Source organism: Calonectris borealis, chromosome 1, assembly GCF_964195595.1.
Source record: "Calonectris borealis chromosome 1, bCalBor7.hap1.2, whole genome shotgun sequence".
NCBI classification, from domain to species: domain Eukaryota; kingdom Metazoa; phylum Chordata; class Aves; order Procellariiformes; family Procellariidae; genus Calonectris; species Calonectris borealis.
Window position 1 is genome coordinate 219,521,899 of NC_134312.1, and position 18,788 is coordinate 219,540,686.

At 52.9% G+C, this 18,788-nt stretch overlaps 1 protein-coding gene across 1 annotated transcript; it reads left to right on the plus strand.

The window, feature by feature from the left end:
• Positions 1 to 8,540: 8,540 nt before the first annotated feature.
• On the plus strand, positions 8,541 to 14,998 carry WDR73 (WD repeat domain 73). Its single transcript, XM_075140455.1, has 8 exons — positions 8,541 to 8,639; positions 8,721 to 8,788; positions 9,807 to 9,895; positions 10,599 to 10,687; positions 11,611 to 11,678; positions 12,452 to 12,616; positions 13,647 to 14,021; positions 14,597 to 14,998. Exons 1-8 carry the CDS (start codon positions 8,578 to 8,580, stop codon positions 14,833 to 14,835), a joined length of 1,155 nt encoding a protein of 384 aa, XP_074996556.1. The 5' UTR covers positions 8,541 to 8,577; the 3' UTR covers positions 14,836 to 14,998.
• The last annotated feature ends 3,790 nt before the right edge of the window (positions 14,999 to 18,788 follow it).

The following is an 18,788-nucleotide window of genomic DNA, read 5'->3' on the forward strand; positions in this document are numbered from 1 at the left end:
CGGGAGGCGGCGCCTCGGAAGGGCGTGGCCCGCGGTCTGCGCGGGGAAGGCGCGCGGGCGGGCGCGGCCGCCGCCGGGCTCCGGAGGCTGGGTGCGCTGGTGGTCATCGCCCTCCCAGGAGAGGACCTGGCCATGGTTTCTAGCCGGCCGCGCGCCCAGGTGGCCAAGAAGGCCAACGGCATCCTGGCCTGTATCAGAACTGGTGTGGCCAGCAGGAGCAGGGAGGTGATCGTGCCCCTGTACTGGCACTGGTGAGGCCGCACCTCGAACCCTGTGTTCAGTGTTGGGCCCCTCACTACAAGAAGGACATGGAGGTGCTGGAGCGTGTCCAGAGGAGGGCAACGAAGCTGGTGAAGGGCCTGGAGCACAAGTCTGATGAGGAGCGGCTGAGGGAACTGGGGGTGTTTAGCCTGGAGAAGAGGAGGCTGAGGGGAGACCTCATCGCGCTCTACAACTCCCTGAAAGGAGGTTGTAGTGAGGTGGGGGTTGGTCTCTTCTCCCAAGTAACAGCGATAGGACAAGAGGAAATGGCCTCAAGTTGCGCCAAGGGAGGTTTAGATTGGACATTAGGAGAAATTTCTTTACTGAAAGAGTGGTCAGGCCTTGGACCAGGCTGCCCAGGGAAGTGGTGGAGTCCCCACCCCTGGAGGTATTTAAAAGACGTGTAGATGAGGCGCTTAGGGACATGGTGTAGTGGGCATGGGGGTGTTGGGTTCACGGTTGGACTCGATTGGACTTTTCCAACCTTAATGATTCTATGATTCTATAACGAAACAGCTTAGCCTGTTCCTATTATTTGCTACTCTGTAACAAATGTTCCCATTTTTTACTCATTCCTCTTCCAAATTTTGAGATTAAAATACTTGAGATTAATCTCAAAGAAATTGTTTTAGAATTTTTAAAATATTTCTGGGGAGGTTTTCAAAAAGCCTTGGAATGTTTATTTTGTTTCGACTTAAATGGTCAGTTCAGTTGTTATCTTCATTCAGGCCTTGGTACTTTAAAAACACCCTGCGTTATCTGTAGTACTGGAGGGTGTTCTCTGTTCCCCCACTTACCCACTTGGCTCCCTTAGTACATTGGAAAGATAGAGAAGAGAAAGTAAAAGGCAAGAATGTGCAGAGAAAACCGTTTTCGGGCTCTCTGCTCTCCCCACCTGGGATCCACAGTGTCCAGCACCGTTCTGCCTCATGCTCCTTCTCCTCAGACAGTGGCCACCAGGAGGTAATTTCCAAAGAGTTATTACCTCGCCCTGAACCCGTCTCTGGAGTTCAGGGGAGACACAACCTGTTCCTTTGTGGGTTATAAGGGGTGCAGGGCAGTATGAGAGCAAGGCTGCACCACAGCTCACAGCCGAACGTCTGGCTCCCAGCCCTTCCTCTGGCATTTCTCCTTCTCTCTGTTCTCAGCCCTCGCTGGAGGAGCACCTCGCGCTGACTTGGCCACTTGTCTGCCTCAGGCTAAGCTCACGTCCTGCAATTAATGCACGCAGGTGAGAAAGGAGTTAACGGGAGAAGGTGACAAAAGGCTGACACAGCTCTGAGCTCACGGAGTGCCACACCGCTGTATTCTCACGTGCAGCTGGTACTGTCACGGCTTTATCTCCTGGCTCACTCCAACATCCCTCACAGGTTTCTATCAAAGGTATTGTAACAATCATAATCTTTACATTAAAAAAAAAATCAACTGCAGAGCATTCAGTTTGTTTCAGATTCTTCACAAGATGTTTACCCAACGCTTTCTGTTTGAATCACAGTATGTAGAAAGAATTGCTAAGACAAGACAAGAATTGCTAAGACTGATGCTGACAGCATGCCAAAAAGTGAGGGAAAAATAAACAGTACAGGATGTTAGGTAACATAGGAGAACACTTTTCAAATACCCCATGATTTTATAACAATAGCTATATAACTATATATATAAAACAATGTGTATATAAAATATAGTATTGGACTTGATGATCTTCCCAACCTACGATTCTAGGGTTCTATACATTTACAGTAGTTAGGGTAACAGAAGAGAGGTTTTCTCCTGCAGTAGTTGTTGCAGTGCGGTTTAGGAACATCCCCTGCCCAGTGTGCAACAGGAACGGCAGAAGCGGCCACCCTCATCCATTTGCCAGTAGAGGGTCCCAGAAACAAAGATGTGCTGGAGACAGTCGTTGAGATCACTTCTGCGCCTCTGAAAGCAACCACACTTTGTGTGCGCAATTGGTGCCTCTAAATTTCCCCCAGTTCAAACTGGAAGCATGCATGTGAATTTTTTGAATGCCTGCCCGCGTCATCTCGCAGGTTGTTTCAGTTCTGGAGGAAGTGACCAAACTTCCCCAGTGCGTGTGTCCTGAAGCGGCGGAGAGCGGATCTATTCTGCACTCCCTCGTTAGTGACAGCAGTGGTGCCCATCACCATCTGAGTCCTAGGTATCTTTATGAACATACAAAAGTCTTCTGTAAGTAAAACCACAGTTCCTTTTTGATCTGCCACATTTATGAGAAGTTTGGAGTCTCTGGGAACCCCTGCACATGACGGCAGCAGCACTTCTCATGAAAGGCGGTGCTGGGAAAGGCAAGGACGTTAAGGCAGAATATTTTGATAAGGCAGAATATTTTTGCCATCATTTCGACAGGGGACACCGAAGGAACTCTCACGCGAACACTTACGTGGTGCTAATGTGGTCGACAGTGATCTCAGCCACCTCTGCAGGACAGCCGAGAGGCCTGGCCGTTGGTTTTACTTTGAGAACATCTCGGATGCTTGAAAACTTGTAAAAACGCCTGGTGGGAGTCCTGCAGTGACCACAGGCTCTCCATCTTTTCCCTCGGTGCTCTGTTACTCTTACACAACACGGGGTGAATACAGAGATGTGCTGAACAAACTGGGAGTCCTCTGGGTTAGAAATGGTTCTGCCTTCCTGAAATCCAGATCTGCGAGCGGTTTCTGACGTCTAACAGGAATTAGTGCTGCTAGTACTGGTGGTGATCCTGGTTTCAGGGTAAATGAAAGATATATTGACCTGTGTCACATAGCAAGTTAGAATCCAAAGAAAGAAAAAGTTAGAAGAAAGAAAAAAATAGGTTTGGGAAAGGTTTGAGGCTTTTAATCCAATTTTCTGCTCCATATTGTTCTGTATAAATGACCATGCTCTACTCTGATTACTGGTTGATCTCTTGGTAGCAAATCCATTCGTTTAGCCACTTCATTCTCACACTGATTATTCTGGTCCAAAAGAGGACCAGAACCCAAAGAATAGGTGAAAAAAAATTGCCCATAAAACATGGCAGGTCAAATGCAAGCTGTGGTGGACTAGAACTTCACTTCACAAAAAAATCACTAAACAATCCGGAGGGATTGCGGGGGCACGTACAGCTCCTGCCTCCCCCTGAACGCCTCCCTTTGCTCTCGCTCTGCAGCCGCCCGCCGAGCCCCGCTGAGCTGCTTCAGGCGAGTGAACGTTCAAGGCGACCGGAGCGGGAACTGTGGCTGGAACGGGACGCACTACACTAAATGCCTGGAACAGTAAGTGCTGGTTGCTGGTGGTTACTGGTGTCCCAGTCCTGCCAGTAGCCGGGTAGCGCTGGGACACCACTCTTGTGCATTGCTGTACAAGGCATACAAACAGAACACTCTTTCTAAGAGTTTTTCAACTTGAATTTTTTCTGTTCGATTAAGCACAGTGAGAGAGGCAAAAGCAAAAATGGTATCGGGAGAAGCAGTGCAGCTTTTTATACAACTTGGAGGCTCTGCTAGGCTTTTCTGTTGGTTTTCCTAGATGAAGGAGTGATGTACAAGCGTTGCTGAGAGCCCACCTGTGTAACAGTCAAAGTAGGGGAAAAAAGCACACGGCAATAGGAGGAATTTGAGGCAGCGTTTCTTCGGGTTGGGTTCTTCTTGCACTTTCAACCCAGAAAGTTAAGTGAGGACGGTTTTCTTTTTTACAGGAACTTACAGATTTTTCTTCTTTGCTTGACCAGAACAGCCTTAAATCTTATCTCCCAGCACTGACGGAGGTTCAGTGCATGACACTTTCCAGCTTTCCCACAGTAAAGGGTCGTCCCATCACCAGGCGAGGGCTTTGATAATGGGTTCGGTTTGGTAATGGGCTCTCTAACCCTTTTTCTCCTACAGCATTAATTCTTTTCATGTTGCTGCCATGTGCGGCAGTCATCAGTCAGTACATCTTGAAAGACATCTCTAGGCAGGACATCGCTGTAGAGTGCAGTCCCTCAACCTTTAACTCGTCACTCTCCAAGCCCTCCTCAGAGGTCCCGTCCCGAGAGCAGGACCTGCTGAGAAGGAGCCACATCTGAGTGTGGATATGGACAATCATTCAAAAGGAAGGAGATTGTGTAGGTCTCCAGGACCTTGGAGATTTGCCGTCCCCATGCGTATTAACATTCACTCAAAAATATGCAGTTGCTAGTACCTAACCTTTCTTCGTGCTTGCTCTTTGGCAGTTCACCACGGAGAGGGACATTGCTGTCATTAGGGGAGACACTAGGATGCAAATTCAGAATTTGAGCTTGTTTCCTGTTTTCCTGCTGAGCACCACACAGGTGATGTAGTAGGTATAGTTTGTTCGTTTTGCAATTTTGAACATTGTATACTGTTCTGTTCGTTTCTGTAATTTTAAAACAATGAAGATTTGATGCTTAAAAAATTAGGTATTGTGTTTGCAGGTGTGTAGTATTGTTAGACTCTAGTAAAGATTAACCTTAAAATCAAGAACCATAAATGAACCAGATGTGGCTTGGAGACAAACCTCGACCTTATAAGGGAAGGAACAGGTTCACAAAGAGTTCACTCCCCTGCCGACCACCAGAGACCACTTGAGACCCTCAAGAAGACCCCAAAGACTTTAGTGCGCATGTGTCTAGGATAATGTAATATTATAATTAGTTCTTGGAAATTTAATGAATATGTAAAAGAGAATCTTAAAATATGTATGAGAAGCATAGATATAAGCAGAAAGGTGATTAAACCAGGGGTGCTTGATTTGTGGCAAGTCCACCGAGCACCCAGGCCTGAATGAAACAATTTCTCTCCTGACGTGCGGAATTGGTTACTTGCACGCCGGGCACGAATCCGCTTTTCGGACAACACAGGCAGCACCTGAGCTTCACTCTTGCCACCGCTGGGCACAGAGACGACTTTCTGAATAACTACACCCAATTCTTCCTGGCATAAGCAGCAGTGTTTCTCATCCAGTATAGAAAATGGGCAGAACACATGAAAAGTGAGGGTAAAAGTCAAATGGAAGGGTCTCTGCAGCTTCTGGAGAGATACACCAAAGGGCTGTGCTCTGTGCCCACGGCACTGACACCAACTGGCCTAAAGGATCTGTGTCTACTGTTAAATGTCTTATCCTCAGAAAAGAGGTGGTTGGATGCAAACTGCCTGGAACAGCTGGAACCTCTGAGCGTGTTCAGGGTTGTTCCCAGTGTCTGACCTGCAAGGGGACAAATTTGTACCAGGGTGCTGACGGCAGAGTCGTGTACCAGCACCATGGATCACCACGTCTTCAGATGTCCCTACAGACCTCGCAGCAGTCTGTTTGTCTATCCCAGGAACGTCCTGTGTGGGAGAGTGCAGTGTACGAACATTCAAAGAGTACCGGTCCTGCAAGACGGCGAGACCGTGGTTCAGACTATCATGGATGATCAGCTCTGCTGGGGACTCGCGTTTCGCCTGCCTTCAGTCGCCCCTGACAAGGGATCAGTGAAAGACGGCACGTCATGCGGCAGGAACAAGGTACCCCTAGAAAGCTAGGAGGATATACGAATACTCAGGAGATTAAATGGAAGGATTTTCTTCCTAAAAGAGATGTTCTTGAGCTCCGGTATAAGCCCCATAGTGCCTTCTGTTAAAGCCTCCTTTAGCGGCTGAAAAATAGCAACATCTTGTATTGGTTTTGTGGGGTTTTTCTCCCTGAGATTGACTGGCTAACACAACAGCTGCTATTTGTCCGTTAGAAGGGAAAAGCAATAGATTGTACTCTTCTTTTTCAGCTACAACCAAAGTCAAAGTTTATTTGTTGTACACACAAAAGAATTTGAAGTGTTGCTCCAAGAACAGGGCTCACTTCTCACTTCTTCTTTGACCCAGAAGACCAAATTCCTGTCAAGCTGGTGACACACTGAAGGATGAGTTTCCTGCTATTACATGGCAAGGAAAACGGGGGTGCTGAGTTCCACCAGGAGGGAAGGCGCTGTTCAGTGTTGGCTTCAGTAGAGCTCTCCTTTCAGGAGGCACGGGTTTCACACCACCAAACGCAAACATTAATTCCAGAAATGACTAACTTGGGTCGTGGTTTAACCCCAGCCAGCAGCTAAACCCCACGCAGCCGCTCGCTCACCGCCCCCTCCGGTAGGATGGGGGAGAGAATCGGGAGGGCACAAGTAGGAAAACTCGTGGGTTGAGATAAAAACAGTTTAAGAATGGAAATAAAACAAAGTAGAACAGTAATAATAACAATGAGAACAACAACAATAACAGAATATACAAAGCAGATGATGCACAATGCAACTGCTCACCACTAGCAGATCGCATGTCGCAAACGGGGGGAGAGCCCCCCACCCCCCACCCCTGGTTTTTATACAGAGCATGACGTCACATGGGTTAGAATACCCCGCTGGCCAGCTGGATCAACCACCCTGGCTGTGCTCCCCGCCGACAGCTTCCCCTGCTCCTGGCAGAGCATGGGAGGCTGAAAAAAAGTCCCCGGTGCAAGCACCACCCAGCAACAACCAAAGCCTCAATGGTCTGTCAACGCTCCTCTCGTACCAAACCCAAACCACAGCACACCCCCCAAGCTACTGGGAAGAAAGTTAACTCTGTCCCAGCCAGAACCAGGACAATTTGCAAGGCAAAAAGTTGAAAATAGTTCTCCTTCATTCTCCTCCTGCACAGAGGAGATGCGTTTGTGTCTCCTAGAGCTAGGAAGATGCTCCAAGTTATTCAGTGAGCAAACAAAATACCTTCTGTAGTTCCAAAGTCTTGTTCTTGTCACATGGACTGGACAGGACAAGACAGGATTTCCTGAGCCACGAGCTGCCGGGAGCTGGAGAGCGTGCTGGGGAAGTAGTGTTGCACGTATGTACAAATAGCAGGATGGTTGTGCTATTTGTGCAGAGCAACCACGGGTGAGGAGAAGTGCTTCTCGCATCGACCAGTTCCAGGGCAGCGCGCAGCCTCTTGGCTGAAGGAGGGGGTCTGGCTTTCCATCCTTCTTCTCGCAGCACTTCTGCCCCGTGCCTGCTTTTGCCCTCGCTTCTTTCTCACTCACTTCTGTACTGACAGCCCTGAGTTAGCCCCGAGCACAGTGTTCAGACAGCACAGCCCAAGTCCGAACCCGTCACGTCACCCAGAATGTCCTACCACCTCTCCAAGCACTGCAGGTGCCCGGGAAGCTGCCCTGCAAAACTGCCCAAAGCCTCTCCATCCCTCTCTGACGACACTGACAGCATGCCAGAAAGTGAGGGAAAAATAAACAGTACAGGATGTCAGGAAACATAGGAGACACTGCACAGACTTAAAGATTCACATTTGATGTATTTCTGTAAAAAGAAGTCATTTTTCTGATTCCTCCAGAGCCGCCTCAGAAGCTGTAGGCTGCCACCTTGCAGCGTTACAGGAAATAGATGCAGCTCGCTTCCCGACACTGTGCACGCCAGCTAAAACCCAGCCAGAAGACAGAAAAAGCACAATCATCTGTAATAAACTCCCAGTTATCACCACTGATCCTGAAGCGCCGCTGTTAACAGGCAGCGAGCCCGCAGCTGGAAGCAAGTTAGCTGCACCGATCCTTCAGCACCTGGTGTGAGCCTGCGCTGGAGAGAAACGGGGAGGAAGGTATCGCTGAAAGAGCGACCATCTTCTGCGAACGTGGGCTCGCCGCGAGGCCCAGCCCTGCAATCTCGGTTTGAGCAGCGCCCTCTTGGCAGAGGGGACCGGAGTCGACGCGATGGTACACAGCACTCGTTAGAAAAATAGTAAAGTACCTAAGAACGACACGTTTAATTGTCAAAAATGAGGAAGCAAAGCCTACGTAAGGGTTAGCTGGGAACCGGTACGTAACCACCACGCTATGCAGAGGCACTGGCGTAAAGGGTGGCGGTCAGGCTGGCTTTTTTTGGGAGGCTTCTGAATTTATCACCACGCCCGCACGCGGATCCTTGTGTACGTTGGAGAAGCTGGGCAGACCTGCACTGCATTATTACCATCATTACCACTACCAATCCGCGCGTCAGCCTGCCCCGCTACCCCCCTTTTAGCGTTCGACTGTCACAATACGATGTGCCATTAAAGGCGACGCCGCAGAGCGACCCCACCGTGCTCCTCCCACCGGCCCCCGCGCCGCCCGGAGGCCACGCTCACGCCCACGCAGGGCTTAACCCCGCGGGAATAACGCGGTTTTCCCCACGCCCCGCGCCCTTTTCCCTCAGGGAGGCGAACGCGGCCCGCGCTTCCCTCAGAACCGCCGGCGCCCTCCGGTTTCAACCGGCCGCGCCTCGCCCGGCAGCGTCACTGCTGCGCGCCGCCGCGTGACGTCAGCGGCGCGCCGGGTCCGGCGGGCGTTGCCATGGAGGCGGTGGGCGCCGGGGAGGAGGAGGCGGACGAATGGCTGCTGCAGTCCCTGCGCCTGTGAGGGAGCCCCGGTGCCCCCGGCCCCCCGGCCCCGGCCCGCCGGCCCCGCCAACCTCCCCTCCCTCCTTCTCCCCGCAGGTACGAGGACCTGCACACCTTCGAGCTCCAGGCGCCCACCCGCGTTATCGAATGGGCCCCGGGGAAGCGTGAGTGCGGTCGAGGGGAGGAGAAGGGCTGGGCCGGGGCTCCGGGGGAAAGGAAGGGGCCGAGGGGCTGGGCCGGGCTGGGGCCACGGGGGGAGGCAAAATGGCCACGGGGCCGGGACGGGGCTACGGAGCGGGGGAGAAGGGGAGCCACGGGGTCGGGCCGGGCCAGGGCCTCTGTTGCGGGCAGAACAAAAAATGATGAGACTAAACTGCAGCACGAGAGGTTTTGGCCAGGAAGAAGCGCTCTGGGGCCAGAAGCTCGCGGTCCTCAGGGAAGAACTGGAAGACGTGGGTTCTGTAACGTGAAAAGGTGACTGAGGGGACAGCGGATAACAACCCCCAAATGCATTCAAGGCGACCACAGCCGAGACCTTGCTTTTTAGGGTTATTCTGGGCAGAACAACAAATGATGGGACTAAACTGCAACACAAGAGATTTTGGCAAGGAAGAAGTGAAAAAAATGCTGTGTTTCTATTTCCATAGCACTGAGGAGGTCCACCACATCTCATAGAACAAGTGAACCTAAAGAGACAGATGGAGAAAGTTACTTTTTCCTGTCAATAGTTAATTAAATTATGGCAGTCATTGTCACAAGATGCTGATGAAATCAAGCACTGAACATAATGCAAAGAAGATTAGTCATGTGGATAGATAACAAGATTAATCAAAATTTTAACAGAGTATTAGCATAACCCACAAAATAAGTAAGAGGAGAGCAGAAGAGGTAGTCTAGGAAAGGTATGCCCAGTCCGACATCTTTGTATTAGATGTCGTCTAATACATCATGTGTGGTCTCTAAATGCCACAGGAGTCTAGAAATGACAGATTTGATAAAATATGGAGGGGAGGCCAGGGGGCAGGGCCAGGACCAGGACCCCAGGAGTGGGGCCAAGTGGCTGGGCCTGTAGCGGGGCTCTGGGTTTGGGGTTCAGTATCGGGGGCCTGGCTCAGGGAGGGTGGGCCAGGAGGGCTGGGGCATCCCTCACCGTGTCCCTGGTTCTTCATCCCCGCCTCCAAGGTGTCTGTGTAGCCGGGTACGGATGGTCTGGTAGGAACGAGATCCTGCAGCTGCTCCCACCACCGACGCTGCAGGCGAAGGAGACCCAGGTAGGTGTTGCAGCCAGGGTGGCACCAGGTCACTCTGTCCTCCTTGGCCTCGTGTCTTCAGAGAACAGGCTAGGGCTATGCTGTGCTGGGCTTCACAAGCTGTTACCTGGTCTCAATTGCTCTGACGAGGATTTGGCCAGGTTTTGAGCAGCTTTGGTCAAAAGGTAAGGCACGTCATTCACCTGCCAGTTGAGGTAGCGCAGGCTGGCAGTCTAGTCGTGTAGTCCTGCTGCTCCCTGGGCAGCTTGTGCCGTGAAAACTTCATCTCCAGGTGTGTGAATGAAAGCGTTTCATGGGGAAATAGGGCAGATGAGGACACCAAGGCAAAAGAAGAAGGGACTGGCTGAGATGGCCGAGCCTGGGGCACCACACTGCTGAACAGCGGTGTTGGCCCTTGGGTGGGTGACCTCTACGCTGAAGTAGAAGGTGGTGTTTGGTCACTGGGTAAGCAGAAAGCGCCAGAGCCAGACGTGCACCGGTGGCAACGAACCCAGGCAGAGCTCTTGGCAGGAGCTCTCTCCATATGGTTTTTTCCCCTATTTAGGGATCCTTCAATCCTGTCGCTCCTGTTGAAATAGGCATTACCGGACAGGCAAGAGCTTTACCAAGCAAGAGTGTGTTTCATGTCTCTGTCTTTTTTTCGTGGTAACACCAAGTTCTGCACCACTAAGTGGGAAGAAATGACTTTGCCTCTGATTTCTAGGGTCTGTGTCCAGAGAGAGATTTCAAGGTGGAATGTGGTGGATTTTCAAACCGCCCGGTGTACAGCCTGAAACATGTGCCGGACACCAGGTACGGCCACAGGGTCCTTCCAGGGGGTACTGGAGATGGAGAGGGGTGCTTGTCCACTGAGACAGAGCTTCTTTTCCTTGCCTGCTTCCCAGCCCAGCTGCTCAATCCTGCCAGCTCTGAGAGTAGTGTGAGTCTGAGTGGGGATTTGCTGGCCAGTGACACACAGTGGTCCTCCCAGAACACTGTCATGTTTGGAGAGGAGCCGTCTATCGGGGTGCTCAGCAAAACACCCCGTTTTGCGGTACCGAAAGCTGCAGTGGTGTGTCTTGTGGGGCAGCTGGCAGGGAAACCGAAGCTGCTGCTGGATGACTTGAATCCTCAACTTCTTCCAGAAGTGAGCCGCAGGGGCTGCTGACGTTGACGCTGGCTCACCAGGGATCGCTCCCTACCCCACTTCTGAGCAACGGGGGCCTGTATAGCTTCCTTGCTCTGCCTTTTCCATCCCTTCCTTCTGCATTTGTCGCTGCGTGGAGGTGCTCAGCAGGCAGAGCAGGATACTAGTGGCTGCTGCTGCCGCTCTGTAAGTCCCTGCGTATGCAGGTTCGGAAGGTTTTTTCCTGCTGCGGATTGTAGACCAAGCAAACATGCTTCCCTCTGGCTGATTCATTTCACTCGTTCAGCTCTCTCCTCCTACACAAGCCCCTGTTGCTACTTTGGGGCTCTTTGCACCGTTCTTAGTCTAGCGCTTTTGGAAAATGTGCTAATTAAATGCCGTTGCCTGGGACTGTGTTTGCCTGGGCTGTGGAGAGCACCCTGGCATGAGGAGTTCTGGCATTACGGTCCTTATGGCCCCTTCTCTGCTCCGAGCAGAGGCAGGCGCTCCTGAGCACAGGAGGAATGGCAGACCAGTTTGTCCCAGGCCGGAGAAAAAAGGCTGTTCTCTGCTCCTAAAGAGTTTTGTGGGGTGATTTTTGTTTCCTCAGCTTGCTGGTGACGAGTGGACCACCAGACAGCTCCCTCCAGGTCTGGCAGGTGTCAGCAGAGGACTCTGGTAAGGGAAGATGTTTCTGAGTTTGAGTAGTTTCTCAGTGTAGTCCTTGCATCAAGCATCTCTACCTTCCCCTTCTTCCTGGGCGTAAAACGAGGAGAGGAGTGCCGGTCCCGTTCAGTGAAGTCCTGAGTGACTGCCCTTGTGTGGCAGGGGCTGGAGAAAGGCACGAGACAAGTGTCTACCCCAGTTCTGGTGGCTTGGAAAGAAAGGGACTCGATGGCACAAACCTCGAAAGGGAATTAGTAGGTTTAGGCCTGTCACAGTGGCTTTCCACTTATTTGTGAGCTCTTGGACATACAAACAAAAACCCTAAACCTATAGCTGCCACAATGTTCCCTTAATACTCCAAGGGTTAGAAATAAAGAGCTCCATACATCACCTTTCAGGATATACCATGAACCACCTCAGTTCTCCAAGCCTATGTCTGCCTGCTTCTAGAAAAAGATTGCCGTTGCTTTGCCTACTCTTGTGAAATACTTTGAAACCAGCAGAACGGAAGTGCAAAATGGTATTAGAAGTTTTCTGATTCTTCTTCATTGAAAATAAACATCTTGATTCACAGCTTTCCTTCCATTTTGCTAGATTTGAATGGCTTGTTGTCAGTCCTTGATGGATGTGTTGGAAAGAGTGGTTTTATTCTGGAAAGGGGGTTAATCGTAATTGGTTTAGTAGGTGACTTTTAGCTTTGCAAGGCATCTTTGTGGAACAGCTTAATCTTGTGGATTACTTGACTCCTGATGTGTTTTATAACTGCTTACGTCTCTTTCAAATAGATGTTATTAAATCTGTAAGTGCCATACCTACAGAAAATGGCACTGGGCAACCTTGGGCTAAAATTGCAACCATTTCGGCCAGAGCCCCGTGGGTCCTTCACGGCTCAAGACTCAACAGCGTCCAAATTACAGAGGTTGAATCGAGGAAAAACGTCTACATGGCAGGTATTCAAACCAAATCTAATGTCTGATTTTGGAAGGCTGGAGTTTGGTTAAAGCCAAGGTAACTGCTCAAGTGGCGAACATTTCCCTGGGTGGGTACTTTCAGACATGTGTCAAAGGGTACAAAGGTATTTGCGGAAAGTGTTGAGGAAAGAGGTTACAATCCTCTGGTCCACCTCCAGCTTCTCACTACTCCCATGACAGCGATTTCTCAGGCTTCTGCCCCAGATCTGTGCCCTATGAGAGCTCCGTAGATGGTTTCAGTGCAAAGAACTGGGCTAGCAGAGGGCTGCTCTAGATGTCATCCCAAACGAGGGAGTGCTGGCCCCAGAGTCACATCGCTTGGGGTCGTTGAAATCGACTTCTGAGCGAGCTCTGTGTTACTCTGTGATCTGTCCATGCGGATGAGAGGAGGGATCATGCCAGCCTCATTAAACCAGCCCTGCCTTACCTCGAGGTGGTGAATCCAGGTCTGGTTTGTGGGGGGTCCTGGAGGGGTCCTGGAGACCATCTGCTTTCACCTACACAGTAAGACTCGGTCCCCACACACCCTGGTGAGGAGAACGTGTGTGTCCAGCAGCTGTAACCCAGCGTGCTGAGCAAAAGGAGGGAAGGGCAAGTCTGTCCCTGCAGGGCTCTGCTGTGTCCCCGTGCCACAGGGACTCGTGGCTCCCACTGCTGAAGAGTGGGGCTGGAGGAATCTGCTGTCAGAGCCCTGGTGCATGTCAGGTCCCCCATGGGGACCTCGAACAGGGCTAGTGTTAGTCGTGGGCCTGCCTGCCTCCTCTGCCTGGGTGTTAACGTCACCTTTTGAGGGGTACAGACTGTGCCCGCTCCACATGGATCCTGTGCGGAGATAATTCCCAAGCAGGCTGTCAGCCTCTGCTGCTGGGTCTCTTGAAGAACTAACTAGCGTTGCTTGAAAGCCACTTTCCAGGGACAAGGCTAGAAATCTGCTTTCTCAGGCAAGATTGGAGGAGAGAAATCACGCAAATGCTCCTCGTGGCATCTGAGATCTGCCTCTCTTTTCTAGCCTCCAGAAACAGCGAGGAGCTCAGCGGCCTGGCATTCCTGGATTGCAACACGTTGCTCTTCTGCTGTGCCAAGGGGCAGCTGTGCCTGGCTGACGTTCGGCAGCCGCAGAGTCCCTTGGAGGCTGTGTCTGTCCCCCCGGCGCCGTGTGGCGAGCGGTGGTGCGTGGGAGTCGGGCGCGGACCTCAAGGCTCTGACTCCAGCTCCCAGCCCGTAGCTTGCCTCTCGAGCGGAGGGCACCTCACCCTAACAGACCTACGAAAAACCTCAGAGTCCTTGGCCTCGGCAAAGTGCAGAGTTCCCTCTCCCAGCTCCGGTGCGGAGTTCCTGTGCGTCTCCTGGGCTCCTGCTCTGGAAGGCTGCCTTGCCATTTCAGGTATGTGCTTTGGGCAGAGGTCTCCTTTTCTGGATGCTTTTTTTGATCTGTATTTCTGTTGAGGCCCGGTTCACCCCACTCCAGTTAGGGAGTGGTTCAGAGCTCCTCCTGGAGCCGGCAGAGATGGGAGCTAATCGTCCTCTGCAGCTGCCTCTCTCCCAACAACTACCGAAGGGGCCTGCATGGGTTTTGGGGGACTCCGGCTTCCCTCCTGGGAGAACAAAGGCCCCAAACTCTTAGCAAACACTGCCCTGATAGTGCCAGTGACAGCCTGGCCGCAGGGATACTGCGCCGATAAGACCGGCTGGGCAACAAGGCTGCCTCTTGGCCAGAGCATTGCAAATTCAGACTAGTGAATTTGCAGGCTTTTTGGATCTGGCCCGTGTTCTCCCCGGCAGCTGTTAGCTTGAGACAAGCTCCTCGGGGGCTTGGATGCTCTGCTGTCGCAGGTTGTCAGTCTGGGCCCTTGTCCTCGTTTCTGTCTCAGCAGCCCTGCTGGGAGGTGCGCGTGAGCCCAATGGGACTAGAACAAACAATTTACTTCTGCGGTCTCTCTGATTTCCCTTTTATTCAAGGTTTTGATGGGACCGTGCACGTGTACGACGCGCAGAGCTGGGACAGCTCTGGCAGGGAAGCAGAGCCGATCTTTGTTCACAAAGGCCACGCGTTCGGCGGGTGGGACAGCAGCGGAGGCCCTGCCCTGGTCACAGTGCACACGTGGCATCCGCAGAAACCGAGAACTTTATTGTCAGCAGCAAGCGACGGTTCCCTGCACGTTTGGGACTGGGTTCAGTCTTGTGGGAAGTGTGGGTAGATCATACTTTCGGTGAGATGTGGTGTGCTTCCTGTCTATGTTCTAGTTTGCGTAGGCTGCGAGGTATCTGTCTGCTTGCAGATACTGTTTTGAGACGGTTGTAGTGAACAGAACCAACTGTAAAGAGTGCTATTTTAATATAGTAAAAATTTTGATTGTGTTACTTGTTCTCCTGCGTACAGCCTTCAAATGATAGCTGTGACTGTGTAGTTCTGGTCGCGTCTGCTAGCAGAGAACTGCCGTCATTTTGTCGTAGCCCCACATTGTGTCTGCACCATACTTTTCAGAAGAAAACAGACAAAAAAGCGTGAGTACAGTTTGAGGAGATGGGCTATTCTGTGGCGTATTTAACCTGCCGCTTTCCAGGCCCGAAGCACGGGGGGTGAGGCTGTACACCCCGTGGGGTGTTGGCATTTCATCACGTGCGTGTGTGTCACGAGTGGTGGCCTCCGCTCAGGAAGTCGCGGTGCAAACGCAGCCCGCTTGCAGCCTGCAAAAGGAACAGGAATAACGCTTTCAGCCCCAGCCTGCTGCAAGCTTTGCCCTTTGTGTAGCTGCAGGGCACCCGGTCTAGGAAAAGGCCTTGGTATCTTTTGGCTCTTTTCCCACCAACTGACAGTTTAAATTTGATCAGGCTAATGTGATTTCCTGGGCCTGAGGAAGCCAGGCAATGACTCTTGCAACGCCTACGCTGTTACCAAGGTGTTAATTGAGAGGGAAAAACTGTCTGCTCCTTATCCCGAACACGAAAAACGGTGCGTTTCGTCGAGGAGCTGGGGAGGGAGTCAAATGGCTGCGCAGGGCCTGCCGGGCTGTGTCCCCTCTGCTCCGCGCCCCAGCACCCAGCGTTTGCTGTCCCCCCGTGATTCTACGTGCCTTTCACGGCTATTTCTGGGGTCGGGAACTGCCGCTCTGCTTCCCTCCGAGGAGGGGTGCAAAGGGCTCCCCGCTTTTCTGGGTGTAAGCGGAGGTGAGAGGGGGGTTGAGGACAGGCGAGGGTGAGCTGGGGTGACGGTTGTACTTCGGGAGGACGGTGCTGGAAGCGGCTGGGGAAGCCTGGGCGCTGGGAATGCGGTGTACCGAACTGCGCCGTGTCATGGCAACAGCTGTTCGCCTGCGGGTGCTAAAGCTGAAACCTGCTCCCATCCACGCAATAACGGGGAAGCTCCACGCTGCTCACCTCGCAGCTCTCCTCCCAGCAAGTGGGCTCTTCCACTCCACACCCAAAACCGTCCCTGCCTACATGGCAGCGTCTGAAATGGGGGGAGCGTGTCCTGCCCGAAGCCGGGGGGGTTTGATGCTTTGTCACCTACCAAAGCTGCAGGTCTGTTCACCACCAGCAGCGGTGGTTGCTGCACCAGCGAGGAAGAAGCCTGTTTGAGCCCGGGAGAATCTGAGCACTCATGCAGGAATGCCTGCTCCTCCTTTCCACCCCTGGAGGGTCCCCGGCAAAACCAGTCCAGCTGTGCCAATGTCAAACTGGTGTGAATGGGTTCTGGCCAGGGATTGGGGGGATTTGTGCCCCAGTGAGGGGCAGCTGGGAGGGCTCCTGGCTTTCCACCCTCCACATCTGCTGGTGAGCGCGTTCCTGCCTGCGGTGGGAGAGCACAGCGTGCCCTTCCCCTGCACTGAGACCTTCAGGTTCATCAGTTTAGGAGGTGGCTTTTCTGGCCCAAGATGGGACAAGGTGCGGTCCCGGGAAGGGCAGCCTGTTGGTTGATGGGTACGCAGGCATGAAGGGTTCCCAAGGTGGGATCCTGGAGCTCAATGGATTTTTCTCAAGCACCCCTGGGAGCAGGAGATCTGGCAAACCCTCAGCTCAGCTGAGCTGCCGCAGCTCCTCTCGGCTCCTCCGCAACACTTGGCCTTTAGATGGAAACACCCACCAGGGTGAGGGTCTGGCCTTGGAGGAGATGGGCTCTGAGGAGGAGAGATGACCACTGCAGTCCTCCCAGCTTCGTCTTCCTCGCTGTCTCCTTTGCAGGCGCGTGGTGAAGGAGTTGGCAAGCAGAAGCAGCAGAGCCGAGCCTGACCCCGTCCCACGTCACGGCGATGCAGGTAGTGCAGAGAGGACAGGGAAGCAAACTTGCTTGGCTTTCTAGAGAAATGGGGCTTAAGCAATAGCACAGTTTGTACTCATCTCAACTTCCCTTTTGTTTTTTTCCCAAAATAACTTAAGCCTCCTTGTCCAGCTTGAACCAGATTTGACAGGGGACTGGAGATGTCCAAAATATTAAGTACTTGCAGCTGCCATAGAGAGGGATTATGCACAGAGGAGGGATCTCCCTTTAAATGTGACGCTGGAGAACTCACACCGGCGGTAAGGGCATTTCTCCCAGAAATGCACCACGCGGACCTGCAGGCAACGCCTGAACGTTTGATCAGAGAGCCCGGTTGTGTGACTGTGGGGACCTTGGCCTTGCTGGAGCCAGATTTGCCCTTGGTGGGGAAGGCTGGGGTGGCTCCTGCCCCCAGGACAAATGCTGAGGCCCCCGAGACGGACCGGCTTAAGGACGGTCTCTCCTTCCCCACAGCACCAGTGTGGAAAGGGGCGGCTCGCAGCTGCGTTGGACCTGCATGTGTCCAACCTCTGCTCTCCACGGGACCACAGAAGGGTCCTCCAGGACCCGTCTTCGCTGAGGCGAGGTGGCCACAGAGCTTTCCTCTCTGGTTTAACCCCAGGGCCAGGCATTGCAGCTGGGAAGAGCGAGCGGGCTGGAGAGATGCTTCCCAGCAGGGAGCGGATCCAGAATGGTGCTGTGGATGTTGGCCAGAGCAAGCTGTGCTCTGGGTTTCTCCTCCTTTGCCTGGGAGGGGACAAGCCACAGCCCTTCCCTGAGGGGCTGACCCCCCAAGAAATGGGGGGGTTATTTGGCTCATCCCCCAGCCCTGGCTCCTCCTGCTTCCCGGGGGGATGTGAAGCTCACTGCCGCATCAGCTCCCCGCTGCCTGCGCACCGAGGCGGAGCGGTCCAGCCCTGGAGCTGCCGTCACGCTGCTCCATGCACATCTCCACCCTCCTCGCTGTCCCTCAGCGGGATGCGCACCCAGTGCAGCGCTGGGCTTGGGACTTGTATCACCCAGAGAGATGTGCAAGCGTTGCTGCGCCCTTCGGAGGAGAAGTCGGGGGTCTCAGGGCCTCCAGCCTCACTGCTCTCCCTGGCTCCTCCTCAGCCCCTTGCTGGGAAGATGCGATTTCAAACCGAGTGCAAGTCTGGGTTTTATTCTGCAGTGTGAGGCTGCGTGCTGCAGCAACGAGGGAAGCTACGGCAAGAGCCGGAGCTCAGTCTCCCGCACCCAAACAGAGATTGTGAGAGCAGAGGCAAACTTAAGGCGACTATTTTCTGCCACACCAGGGGCTGAGGCCAATGCTCGCAGCGCTGCTGCTGACAGCGCTTTCAGAGGGTGCCTGGATGTTTTTAAGGACTGGGGACTTCTGCTTTAAGACCCTGCGTTGCTCTCTGAAACTGCTGGGCCATATTTATGGGGAGAAGATTTGGCACAGGCTGGCCTTGGCTGGATTTAACAAGGCAGCACCCGTGTGTGCCCGTTCCCCTGGCAGCTGGAGCATCCTCTGCTCCTTGAGAGGCCGGGACACCTCCGTTTGCACCAAGGGCCATCCAATTTGCCCTATCCCACGTGACAAGGACACAGGCCTGGTATCCAGCTCTCGGCGTCGTCCCTGGGAGTTGTTCCTCCCTTCTGCTACCCCGGGTATGAACGCAGAGCAGCGCAGCACTGGAGAGACCTCAGCTTTTACAGCTGGCTGCTGCAGGAGGTTGGGTTTTATGATGGGCGCTACGATGGTCGGTCTTCCTTCGTGCTTGTGGGCACCAGCTCCTGGGCGTATCGAGCCTTGCAGTGCCAGCCCTTAGGGCACAACTTCTTAAACCATCAGCTGCTCCTCAGCTGGACATTGCTCATTTAACAAGTAGTTTGTTAATACACCGTGCT